Raw genomic sequence first — 13,067 nt, 5'->3', positions numbered from 1 at the left:
TTTTGATTATATATTATCATTATGAATGAACATACTTGGAAAAGGAGTTGGTAAATTTCTTAAATATGTAGCTACTTTCAGAGTAATACATAATTGACTAGCACAGGAAATGGTTCATTATTATATATATTAATATGTAAATTTAAGGAGATTAATTATACCATCTATCTTTGTCATAAAGGAAGAATGAATCTATTAGATAATGCATACACAATAGTGATGTCAATTTGTAGATGTATCAGCTTTATAAGCAAATTTGCCTTTTTGTTTTAGGTATCTTGTATTGATATGAAAGAATCTTTTTTGAGAGCACACACAGAAAAATATTAGCTGACATTTGCATATAAGTAAAAATTTTAAATTAATTTAGTTTTTTGAGGAAGTTAAACATCAAAAAAATCTGTCTTATCTGATTCTGACCTTAATTGACTTTTACAAAAGAATTATAAATTTTAACCAAATGAATGACTCTGCAAACATCAGAAATGTAAACTTCTATTAAGAAGATTTTAAAATGTTTGTAGCCTGTAACCTTACACTGTAATGTACATTATTCTCTGAACCCGATTTATCAGGAAATATTTTATCATTTGTTCATATTCTCTTTCATTTAGTGGAAAATAAATGAAACTCTTAAAGAGATGGAAGAGAAAAAGAATGAAGTAGCCAAGCTCCAGGACCAAGAAAAAGCACTCTATGCTGGTTTCCAAACAGCGCTTGGAGAAAACAATAAATTTGCTAATTTCCTTATGAAGGTGCTAAAGAAGAGGATTAAGCGGGTGAAGAAAAAAGAGGTCGAAGGAGATGTCGGTTTGTATTTCTTTCTTATATATGATTCTATTTTTTCTCATTAGCATGAAATAGAGAAATAACTAAGGGACATATTACACACTTTTTCTTTTTTTCACTACAACATAGACAATGTAGAGGCACTGTGGGGTTACAGAGGAGAGGATATAAACCTTTAGGTCTCTAACCATCAGAAGTGTGTGTGCATATGGTATGAGATAGCATAGGGTAGTTTCATTTAACAAGCACTTCTTTTCATGTTTATTTGACACCTGTGTATCTTTCATAAAATTTCTCGTCATGTCTTTTGCCCACGTTTGAATACAGTTGCTTGCTTTGGTACTGTTGAGTTTTGAGAACTCTACATATAATATGCACTAGTCCTTTGTAAAATATGTGGTTTGCAAATATTTTCTCCTAGTCTGTAGCTTGGTTTTTCATTCTCTGAATAGGATCATTTGCAGAGCAATAGTTTTGAATTTTGTCAATGTTCAATTTGTCATTTTTTCCTCTCTTGGATTTTGTTTTGTTGTCAAGTCTAAGAATTCTTTGCCTAGCCCTGGGTCCCAAATATTTTCTTTTATTTTTTTTCTAAAGGTTTTATAGTTTTACATTGAAATCCATGATCCATTTGGAGTTAAGTTTTCTATAAAGTAGGAGACTTAGGTCAAGGTTTTAGTTTTTTCCTAGGAATGTCCAATTTTTCTAGCACCATTTGTTGAAAGGCTGCCTCTCTTCTGTTGGATTGCCTTTATCTTCGTCAAAAATCATTTGAGCCTATTTGTGTGGACCTATTTCTTTTCTTTTTTATACTTTTTAATTCTGTTCTGTTGATCTATGTGTCTATCTCTTCACCAATACTATGGTCTTGAGTATGGTAGGTATTGAGTTCTAAAATCAGGTAGACTAATTCCTCCCACTATTATTCTTTTTAAAAATTGCATTAGCTATTCTGGTTCCTTTATATTTCCATGTTTAAAATTTTTTTTATATCTACAAAAGATATCATTGGAATTCTGACAGAAACTGTGTTAAATCACTATCAGTTTGGGGAGAATTAATGTCTTTCCTATATTGAGTCTTCCAATGCATGAACATGGTATGTATTTATTTAAAGCTTTGATTTGTCATCAACACTGTGTAGTTTTCAACACACAATTCATGTTCATGTTTTACCCTCAAAGTACTTCTTTTTTATTTTTATTTTTTTAGTAATTTGTTTTTAATCTTGGTGTCCACATATCCATACTAGTATATAGAAATATGGTTGCTTTGGGTATATTTATCTTGTATCTTGTAACCTTACTTGTTCTAGGAGTTTTTGATTGATTCCTTGGGAATTTCTAGCTCTAAAGGGCAATTTTATTTTTAGTCTGTATTCTAATTACCATTTCTTACCTTATTGCCCTGGTTAGAATATTCAGTACTATCTTGAAATAGAGTGCTAAGAACAGACATCCTTGCCTTAGTCCAATCTTAGGGGGAAAGCATTCAATCTTTCACTATTGGCTATACCATTAAAAAATACCTGTAGGTGTTTCTTGGATACTTTTTACCAAGTTCAGGAAGTTCTCTTCTGTTTTATTTTCCATGAATGAGTTTGAATTTTATCAGATGCTTTACTGCATTGATGAATATGTGACCTTTTTTTCTTTAGCCTGTTAAGATGGTGGATTATATTGGCTGATAACTAATTACAAAACTAGGCTGCTGCTGCTATTGCTAAGTCGCTTCAGTCGTGTCTGACTCTGTGTGACCCCATGGACAGCCGCCCACCAGGCTCTGCCATCCCTGGGATTCTCCAGGCAAGAACACTGGAGTGGGTTGCCATTTCCTTCTCTAATGCATGAAAGTGAAAAGGGAAAGTGAATTCGCTCAGTCGTGTCCAATTCTTCGTGACCTCATGGACTGCAGCCTACCAGGCTCCTCCGTCCATGGGATTTTCCAGGCAAGACTACTGGAGTGGGGTGCCATTTCCTTCTCCTGCAAAACTAGGCTAGCATTCTGAAATGTTGGCTTCCTGTGTAGCTCAAATGGCAAAGATTGTGCCTGCAATGCAGGAGACCTGGGTTTGATCCCTGGGTTGGGAGGATCCCCTGGAGAATGGCATGGTAACCCACTCAGTATTCTTCCCTGGAGTCACAGAGTCAGTCCATGGAGTCACAAAGAGTCAGACATGTCTGAGTGACTAACACTTTCACTTTCTGGTATAATGTAAAATTATTTTTATGTATTGTTGAATTCTATTTGCTAATATTAAGAAATTTTATGGGAGGAGAGCAAGATGGCAGAGGAGTAGGTGGACATGGAGTACATCTCTCTCCATGGATACATCAGGAATACACCTTCAGACACAGAAGTGCATGCAGAACACCAGCTGAGAGCGGACAGGAGTACTTGACCAGAGGAAAAGAATATATAGAACCACACAAAACTCGGTAGGACGAAGGAACTAGGGGGAAAAACAGGAGTGTTAGTAGGACTGGACCTGCCCTCGGCAGGTGGGAGAACTGAAGCTGGGGTCCAGTACCCACATCGGGGCAATTGTCTGAGTCAGAGGAAAAACGTTTAAGGCTGAGAGTCAAACAGCTGATCTGTGGCAGCCTAGATGGAATGAGACTCAGACAGACCTTGCCACAAACATACATACCCTGGACAGGAATGCTGGTCCCCTGGAAGGCACAGGGGGTGGGACCTGGAGTTTGGGGAGTGTGGAGCCATCCCAGGACAAGGGTTGCTGTTGACTGTGGAGAGATGGATCCAGGGGAGGGAAGGGAGGAGATTGTGATGGGAAATGCCTGTGGAGGAAAGCCGGGCAGCCACTTAAACAAGGCGATACTGCTTAGTCATGTGTAGGGGGTGGAGCCATCACTATAGCCTCTCTATCCCCACAGGCCAGCATCAGCAGCTGAACAATAGAGAGGCTAGCCCATCAAATGCCTAAGGCACTGAACTACACAGTAGGATCCCAGCCGGGGGGGACCCTCTATGTGCCTGATGCTCTGAACAACAGAGAAGGACCCCAGGCAAGGGAGCCCTCTAAGTGCCTTAATGGGCAGAGCTAAGAAGAAAGACTGGCCAAAGAGGCTTTCTGATCACTAGCTGCAGGAGGCACAAAAAAAGGCTCTGATAGGACCATAATTCCTGTGGTGGAGGCAGTCCGTGTCCCTGCACACTTGGCACCACCAGGGTCCCCGAAAGCCAAGCAGCTGCACTGCCTTCATGCTCAACTGTCACTGGGGCAGAGCTGCCACAGGCAAAAAAAAAAGTCTTGCATCTTTGTGTACAGGGTCGCTTTGGTAGTGTCCAACTCTTTGCAACGCTGTAGACTGTGGCCTGCCAGGCTTCTCTGTCAGGGAGGGGGTTCTCCAGGCAAGAATACTGGAGTGTATTGACCAATACTGGTTGCCATACCCTGCTAGAGCACTATATTTCCTGCTGCCCAGGCCGTCAACTCCCCTGAGTACCTGGTGCTGCCAGAACCCCTGCAACCCAAACAGCTGCACCACCTCCACACCTGGCCCTCACAGAAGCAAACCTAAGTCCTCTAGGGCAGCCTCAGGAGCAAACCCCAGTGGACGAGCCACATGCAGAAGTGGAGATAAAACCACAGTTGAAACCAAGGGGCAGTGTGGCTAAGGAAGAAGGCCCAAAATCTTCCCACCAGTTGTACAAGCTTCAGGTTAAATCCACATGATCAACTAGGCAGACTCTGTGTTGATGGAATATATGAAAGGTCATTGAGAGCTCCCACAAAAGAAAATGTACAAGTTCTGATAGCTGTAGACTTTGGAAGCAAGAACACATAGGAATAGGACCAGATTAGAATCTGAGCTGCCCCCTCAGCATGTCCAGAGATCAGCACAGTGTTGGAAGGCATCCTAGGGAGGTGAGATGAACTGTGACTCCCAGCCAGGGAAAGGACTCTGATGGCAATGATTCAAGAAAAACATTTATTATTCTTATGTTTTAACTTTCTCTGTAGATTCTTTTCGATTTTTCCCCCCTTTATTCTTTCCCCTCGTTGTAGTTGTTGATCTTATTGGCACTATGAAATCTAATTAAGCTTTTGAGCTTGTTTTTTTTTCGTTTTTTTCCTCAGTCACATTTTTTGTTACTGTCATAAGCCTCTGCTTCTACATTGGGCTTTTGCAGTTACGTGGAGTTTTCCTTTTTTTCTATCTTTTTTTAAATTTTAATTTTTTAAGCCTATTTTATTTTTTTCTACATTTATTCCTTTGTTTTCCTTGCCTACTGTTCTTTTCCCCTTCCAGTTAATCTTTGATATATATAAATCTTCTTCATCTACGTCTATTTAACGTCGCATAACTATTCTTTCTTTCCTTTCCTCTCAACATTTTGTCAGTTTTATTTTCATTGCTTTATTCCCCAATTGGTAGCTTGCTTTAGTTTTGTTTTCCAGTTTTTGCTTTAGTTAGTTTTGTCCCAGTAGATATAATTTTTGGTTTCCTTTGTTCGCCAGGTCAATCTATTGTACTTTATTTTTGTTGGACTGTTCTGATTTTGCTTATGGGTATATATGTATGTGTGTATATTCAGTCACACTTTTTATTGTTGCTATAAACCTCTGCCACTACATTGGGCTTTTGCAGTTCTGTGAAGTTTTCCATTCTTTTTTCTTTCTTCTTCCATTTTCTTTCTTTTCTCTTTTTTATAATTTTAATTTTTAAAAAAACCTATTACATTTTTTCTACATTTATTCCTTTGTTTGGCTTTCCTACTGTTCTTTTCCCCTTGAAGTTTATATTTAATGTATACAAATCTTCTTTGTCTACCTCTATTTGACTTTGCATATCTATTCTTTCTTTCTTTCCTTTCCTCTTAACATATTTGTTAGTTTTGTTTTCAATGCTTTATTCCCCAACTGGCACCTTGCTTTAGTTTTATTTTCCATTTTGTGCTTTAGTTACTTTTGTTCTTAACTGGTAATATAAATTTTGATTTACTTTGTTTGCAAGACCATCTACTGCACTTTAATTTTGTTGGACTGTTTTCACCTTGCTCATGGGTGTATATGTATATGTGTATATTCCATTATTTTAAATATTATTTGCCTGATTTTGTAACTGCCATTTGTCTGGGGTTCATCTTTGGTTTCTCATTTTTGGATATTTGTTTTAATCTCACTTAATGCCATAACAAACCACTTGTGGAAACTTTGTTCCTGATCAGAGATCAAGCCCTGAGACTTTGGTGTGGGAGCACTGACTCCAAACACCTAGACCACCAGAGAACTAACCCTAAGGAGTATCAAACAGTGAGAACTCACAAAGGAAACCACTTGAATACAAGACCTGCCATCACCCAATCACCAGTAGCACCCTGTGTAGGACACACCTCATCTAAACAACAAACAAAATAAAAATATAAACCAAATAATCGGCAGACAGGATTACCACCTCACTCAGTCTTGTCCATCAGAGGAAAAAGAAACAACCAAACAAAAAATCAGCATAAATCTCACCCTATACGAAGCTCGCACAAACCACTGGACCAACCTTAGGAGTGCAGAAACCAAAAGGAAGAAGGAATTCAACCTTGAAACCTGGCAAAAGGAGACCTCAAACACAATAAGTTAAAAAAAATAACAAAAAGGCATAGAAATACTACACGAAGGAAGAAGATAGAAACACTGAAGTCCAAATAAATGAAGAGAAAATAGGCAAACTACCTGAAAAAGAATTCAGAATAATGATAGTAAAGATGATCAAAAACCTTGAAAACAAAATGGAGAAAATGCAAGAATCAATTAACAAAGACCTAGCCTCCAGTGTTCTTGCCTGGAGAATCCCAGGGATGGGGGAGCCTGGTGGGCTTCCGTCTGTGGGGTCACACAGAGTTGGACACGACTGAAGTGACTTAGCAGCAGCAGAAGAATTAAAGAATAAACATACAGAGACAAAGGACACAATGACTGAAATTAAAAATACTCTAGAAGGAATCAATAGCAGAATATCTGAAGCTAAAAAACGAATCAGTAAGCTGGAAGATAAGATGGTGGAAATAACTTCTGAAGAGCAGAATAAAGTAAAAAGAATGAACTAAGGATAGTCTCAGAGACCTCTGGGATGATATCAAATGCACCAACATTAGAAGTATAGGGGTCCCAGAAGAAGAAGAAAAAAAGAAAGGGTATGAAATTTTTGAAAAGATTATAATTGAAAATTTCCCCAACATGGAAAAGGAAATAGTCAATCAAGTCCAAGAGGAACAAAGAGTCCCATACAGGATAAACTCAAGGAGAAACATGCCAAGACACATACTAGTCAAACTAACAAAGACTAAACACAAAGAAAGAGAGAAGGGAGAAGCAACAAGTAACATACAAGGGAAACCCCATACACTTAACAGGTGATCTTTCAGCAGAAACTCTTCAGGCCAGAAGGGAATGGCAAGATATATTTAAAGTATTGAAAGGGAAAAAGCTGCAACAAGGCTACTGTACTTGACAAGGGTTTCATTCAAAATTGATAGAGAAATAAAAAGCTTTTCAGACAGCAAAAGTTAAGAGAATTCAGTACCACCAAACCAGCTTTACAACAAATGTTAAAGGAATTTCTATAGTCAATAAATACAAAAGAAGAAAATAGATCTACAAAATCAACCCCAAACATTTAAGAAAATGGCAATAGGAACATATATATCAATAATTACTTAAAGTGTAAATGGATTAAATGCTCCAGCCAACAGACACAGACTGGCTGAATGGATACGAAAACAAGACCCATATATATGCTGTCTACAAGGAAACCACTTCAGACCTCAAGACACATATAGACTGAAAGTGAGAGGATGGAAAAATATATTCCATGCAAATGGAAAGCAAAAGAAAGCTGGAGTAGCAATCCTCATATCGACAAAATAGACCTTGAAGATCACAAGAGATAAGAAAGAACACTCCATAATGATCAAGGATCAATTCAAGAGGAAGACATAATAACAATTGTAAATATCTATGCACCCAACATAGGTGCACCTCAATACATAAGACAAACACTAACAGACATAAAAGGAGAAATTGACAGTAACACAATAATAGGAGGAGACTTTAACACCCCACTCACACCAATGGACAGATCATCAAAACAGAAAATTAATAAGGAAACACAAGTCTTAAATGATACATTATTCAGGACATTCCATCCAAATGCAGAAGAATACACCTTCTTCTCAAATGCATATGGAATATTCTCCAGGACAGATCACATCTTGGGTAACAAATCAAACCTCAGTAAAATGTAAGAAAATTGAAATCATATCAAGCATCTTCTCTGACCACAATGCTATGATTTGTAAGATATAAATTATAAGAAAAAAACTGTAAGAAACACAAACAAGTGGATGTTAAACAACACATTTCTAAATAACCAACACGTTACTGAAGAAATCAAAAGGGAAATGAAAAAAGTTCTAGAAACAAATGACAATGAGAACACGACAACTCAAAACCTATGGGATGCAGTAAAAGCAGTTCTAAGAGGGAGGTTTATAGCAATATAATCCTACCTCAAGAAACAAGAAAAACATCGAACAGACAACCTAACTTTACACCTAAAATAACTGGAAAAAAAAGAACAAGAAAACCCCAAAATTACTAGAAGGAAAGAAATCATAAAGATCTGAGCAGAAATAAATGAAAAACAAATGAAAGAAACAATTGTAAAGATTAATAAAACTAAAAGCCGGTTCTTTGAGAAGATCAACAAAATTGACAAGCCTTTAGTCAGACTCATAAGAAAAAAAGAGAGAAGAATCAAATCAACAAAATTAGAAATGAAAAAGGGGAGGTTACAACAGACAATGCAGAAATACAAAGGATTATGAGAGACTATTATGAACAGCTAGCTATATGGCAATAAAATGGATAACCTGGAAGAAATGGACAGATTCTTAGAAAAGTTCAATCTTCCAAGACTGAACCAGGAAGAAATAGAAATTATTAACAACCCAATTATAAGCACTGAAATTGAAGCTGTGATCTAAAATCTCCCTGAAAACAAAATCCCAGGACCAGATGGCTTCACAGGGAAATTCTATCAAAAATTTAGAGAAGAGCTAATGCCTATCCTTCTAAAACTCTTTCAAAAAATTTCAGAGGAAGGAAGACTTCCAAACTCATTCTATGAGGCCACCTTCACCCTGATACCAAAACCAGACAAAGACAACACAGAAAAAGAAAACGACAGGCCAATATCACTGATGAACATAGACGAAAAAATCCTCAACAAAATTTTAGCAAACAGAATTCAGCAGCACATCAAGAAGCTCATACACCATGATCAAGTTGGGTTTATTCCAGGAATGCAAGGATTCTTCAATATATGAAAATCAATATGATATCCCATATTAACAAATTGAAAGATAGAAATCATCTGATAATCTCAACAGATGCAGAGAAAACCTTTGACAAAATTCAGCACCCATTTGTGGTTAAAACTCTTCATTGAGGTAGAAGGAATCTACCTTATAATTAAAGGAATCTACCTAAATAATTAAATATCTAGGAATAAACTTACCTAAGGAGACAAAAGAACTGTACACAGAAAATTATAAGACACTAATGAGAGAAATCAAAGATGACATAAACAGATGGAGAGATATTCCATGTTCCTGGGTAGAAAGAATCAATAATTTGAACATGACTATACTACCAAATCGGAGAAGGCAATGGCAAGCCACTCCCGTACTCTTGCCTAGAAAATCCCATGGATGGAGGATCCTGGTAGGCTGCAGTCCATGGGGTCACTCAGTCGGATATGACTGAGCGACCTCACTTTCACTTTTCACTTTCACGCATTGGAGAAGGAAATGGCAACCCACTCCAGTGTTCTTGCCTGCAGAATCCCAGGGACGGGACAGCCTGGTGGGCTGCCGTCTATGGGGTCGCACAGAGTTGGATACGACTGAAGTGACTTAGCAGCAGTAGCAGCAGCAGCATACTACCAAATGCAGTCTACAAATTCAATGTGATCCCTATCAAATCACCAATGGCATTTTTCACAGAACTGGAACAAAAAATTTCGCAATTCATACAGAAAAACAAAAGACCCTGAATAGCTAAAGCAGTCTTGACTTCAGATTATACTACAAAGCTACAGTCATCAAGACAGTATGGTACTGGCAGAAAAACAGAAATATAGACCAATGGAACAAGATAGAAAGCCCATAAATAAAGCCCTTATTTTTGCACACCTTATTTTTGACAAAGGAGGCAAGAATATACAATGGGGCAAAGACAGCCTCTTCAATAAATGGTGATGGGAAAACTGGACAGCTACGTGTAAAACAATGAAATTAGAACATTTCCTAACACCATATACAAAGATAAACTCAAAATGGATTAAAGACCTAAATGTAAGACCAGAAACTATAAAACTCTTAGAGGAAAGCATAGGCAGAACACGCGATGACATAAATCAAAGCAAGATTCTCTATGACCCACCTCCTAGAGTAATGGAAATAAAAACAAAAGTAAACAAGTGGGACCTGATTAAACTTAAAAGCTTTTGCACACCAAAGGAAACTATAATCAAGGTGAAAAGACAACCCTCAGAATGGTAGAAAATAATAGTAAATGAAACAACTGACAAAGGATTAATTTCCAAAAATACAAGCAGCTCATACAACTCAATGCCAGAAAAACAAATAATCCATTCAAAAAGTGGGGGAAAGACCTAAACAGGCATGTCTCCAAAGAAGACATACAGATCACTAACAAACACATGAAAAGATGCTCAACATTGCTCATTATTCAGTTCAGTTCAGTTCATTCGCTCAGTCGTGTCTGACTCTTTGCAACCCCATGAATCACAGCACGCCAGGCCTCCCTGTCCATCACCAACTCCCGGAGTTCACTCAAACTCATGTCCATCGAGTCGGTGATGCCATCCAGCCATCTCATTCTCTGTTGTCCCCTTCTCCTCCCACCCCCAATCCCTCCCAGCATCAGAGTCTTTTCCAGTGAGTCAACTCTTTGTATGAGGTGGCCAAAGTATTGGAGTTTCAGCTTTAACATCAGTCCTTCCAATGAACACCCAGGATTGATCTCCTTTAGAATGGACTGGTTGGATCTCCTTGCAGTACAAGGGACTCTCAAGAGTCTTCTCCAGCACCACAGTTCAAAAGCATCAATTCTTCTGCACTCAGCTTTCTTCACAGTCCAACTCTCACATCCATACATGACCACGGGAAAAACCATAGCCTTGACTAGACGGACCTTGGTTGGCAAAGTAATGTCTCTGCTTTTTAATATGCTCTCTAGGTTGGTCATAACTTTCCTTCCAAGGAGTAAACTTCTTTTAATTTCCTGGCTGAAATCAGCATCTGCAGTGATTTTGGAGCCCAAAAAAATAAAGTCTGACACTGTTTCCCCATCTATTTCCCATGAAGTGATGGGACCAGATGCCATGCTCTTTGTTTTCTGAATGTTGAGCTTCAAGCCAACCTTTTCACTCTCCTCTTTCACTTTCCTCAAGAGGCTTTTGAGTTCCTCTTCACTTTCTGCCATAAGGGTGGTGTCATCTGCATATCTGAGGTTATTGATATTTCTCCTGGCAATCTTGATTCCAGCTTGTGCTTCTTCCAGCCCAGCGTTCCTCATGATGTACTCTGCATATAAGTTAAATTATTAGAGAAATGCAAATCAAAACTACAATGAGATATCACCTCACATCAGTCAGAATGGCCATCATCAAAAAGTCTACATGGTAAATGCTGGAGAGAGTATGGAGAAAAGGGACCACTCTTGCATTGTTGGGAATGTAAATTGATACAGCCACTATGGAAGATGGTATGGAGATTCCTTAAAAACTAGGAATAAAACCACCGTATGACACAGTAACCCCACTCCTAGGCATATACTCTGAGGAAACCAAAATTGAAAAAGGCACATGTATCCCAATGCTCATTGCAGCACTATTTACAATAGCTAGAACATGGAAGCAACCTATATGTCCATCGACAGATGAATGGATAAAGAAGTTATGGTACATATATACAATGGAATATTACTCAGCCATAAAAAGGAACACATTTGAGTCTGTTCTGATGAGGTGGATGAACCTAGAATCTATTATACAGAGTGAAGTGAGTCAGAAAAAGAAAGATACGTATTCTAATGCACATATATGGAATTTAGAAAAATGGTGCTGAAGAATTTATTTACAGGGCAACAATGGAGAAAGAGACAGAGAATAGACTTATGGACATGGGGAGAGGGGAGGAGAGGGTGAGATGTATGGAAAGAGTAACATGGAAACTTACATTACCATATGTAAAATAGATAACCAACAGGAATTTGCTGTATGGCTCAGGAAACTCAAACAGGGGCTCTGAATCAATCTAGAGAGTTGGGATGGGGAGGGAGATTGGAGGGAGGTTCAAAAGAGAGGGGATATATGTATACCTATGGCTGATTCATGTGGAAGTTTGATAGAAAACAACAAAATTCTAGAAAGCAATTATCTTTCAGTAAAATATAAATTAAAAAATTTTATGTCTATATTCATGAGGATCACTGTACTGTCTTCATACTATATTTGGTTTTGAGTATCAGGAAAATAATAGCTTCAAAATATAAATTGGGAAGTCTCCCCTTTTTTGGTGAAGGAAATGGCAACCCACTCCAGTATTCTTAACTGGAGAATTCCATGGACAGAGGAGCCTGGCAGGCTATAGTCCATCAGGTCACAAAGGGTTGGGCGTGACTTAGCGACTAAACAACTCCCCTTTCTAATTTTTCTGGAAGATACTGTATAGAATTTATGGCAGTTCTTTAAATACTTGGTAGAGTTCTCTAGTGAAACTATTCGGGCCAATAGATTTCTTCAAGGTAGTTTTTTGTTTTTTTTTTTTTTTTGATGTTCAAGCTGGATTTATTTATTTTTTTTCCTCTTCTTTTTTTTTATTAATTTATTTTTTATTGGAGGAAAATTATTTTACAATATTATATTGGTTGGTTTTGCCATACATTGATATGAATTTGCCCCGGGTTTACATAAGTTCCCCCTCCTGAACCCCCCTCCCACTTCCCTCCTCCCTTTATCCTCCCTCTGGGTCATCCCCGCATGCCAGCCCCGAGCATCCTATAACATGCATTGACCCTGAACTAGTGATTCGTTTCACATATGACAACATATGTGTTTCAATGCCATTCTCCCAAATCATCCCACCCTCACCCTCTCCCATAGAGTCCCAAAGACTGTTCTATACATCTGTGTCTCTTTTGCTGTCTCGTATACAGGGTTATCATTTGCATC

General features: G+C 38.0%; 1 protein-coding gene across 7 annotated transcripts in view; it reads left to right on the top strand.

Annotated features, from left to right (window-relative positions):
- Positions 1 to 13,067, top strand: part of CFAP44 (cilia and flagella associated protein 44) — a 148,057-nt gene that overhangs the window by 103,330 nt on the left and 31,660 nt on the right. For all 7 annotated transcript variants that reach the window (XM_088837006.1, XM_088837002.1, XM_055424566.2 and 4 more), the window contains one exon: positions 615 to 810. In XM_088837006.1, the coding sequence (XP_088693132.1) occupies positions 615 to 810 (196 nt within the window). The remainder of the gene's footprint in view (positions 1 to 614; positions 811 to 13,067) is intronic.

This window comes from Moschus berezovskii, chromosome 1 (genome assembly GCF_049115385.1).
Source record: "Moschus berezovskii isolate FMDL1 chromosome 1, NW_MosBer_1.0, whole genome shotgun sequence".
Lineage (NCBI taxonomy): Eukaryota > Metazoa > Chordata > Mammalia > Artiodactyla > Moschidae > Moschus > Moschus berezovskii.
This window is presented reverse-complemented; position numbering and strand designations above follow the sequence as displayed.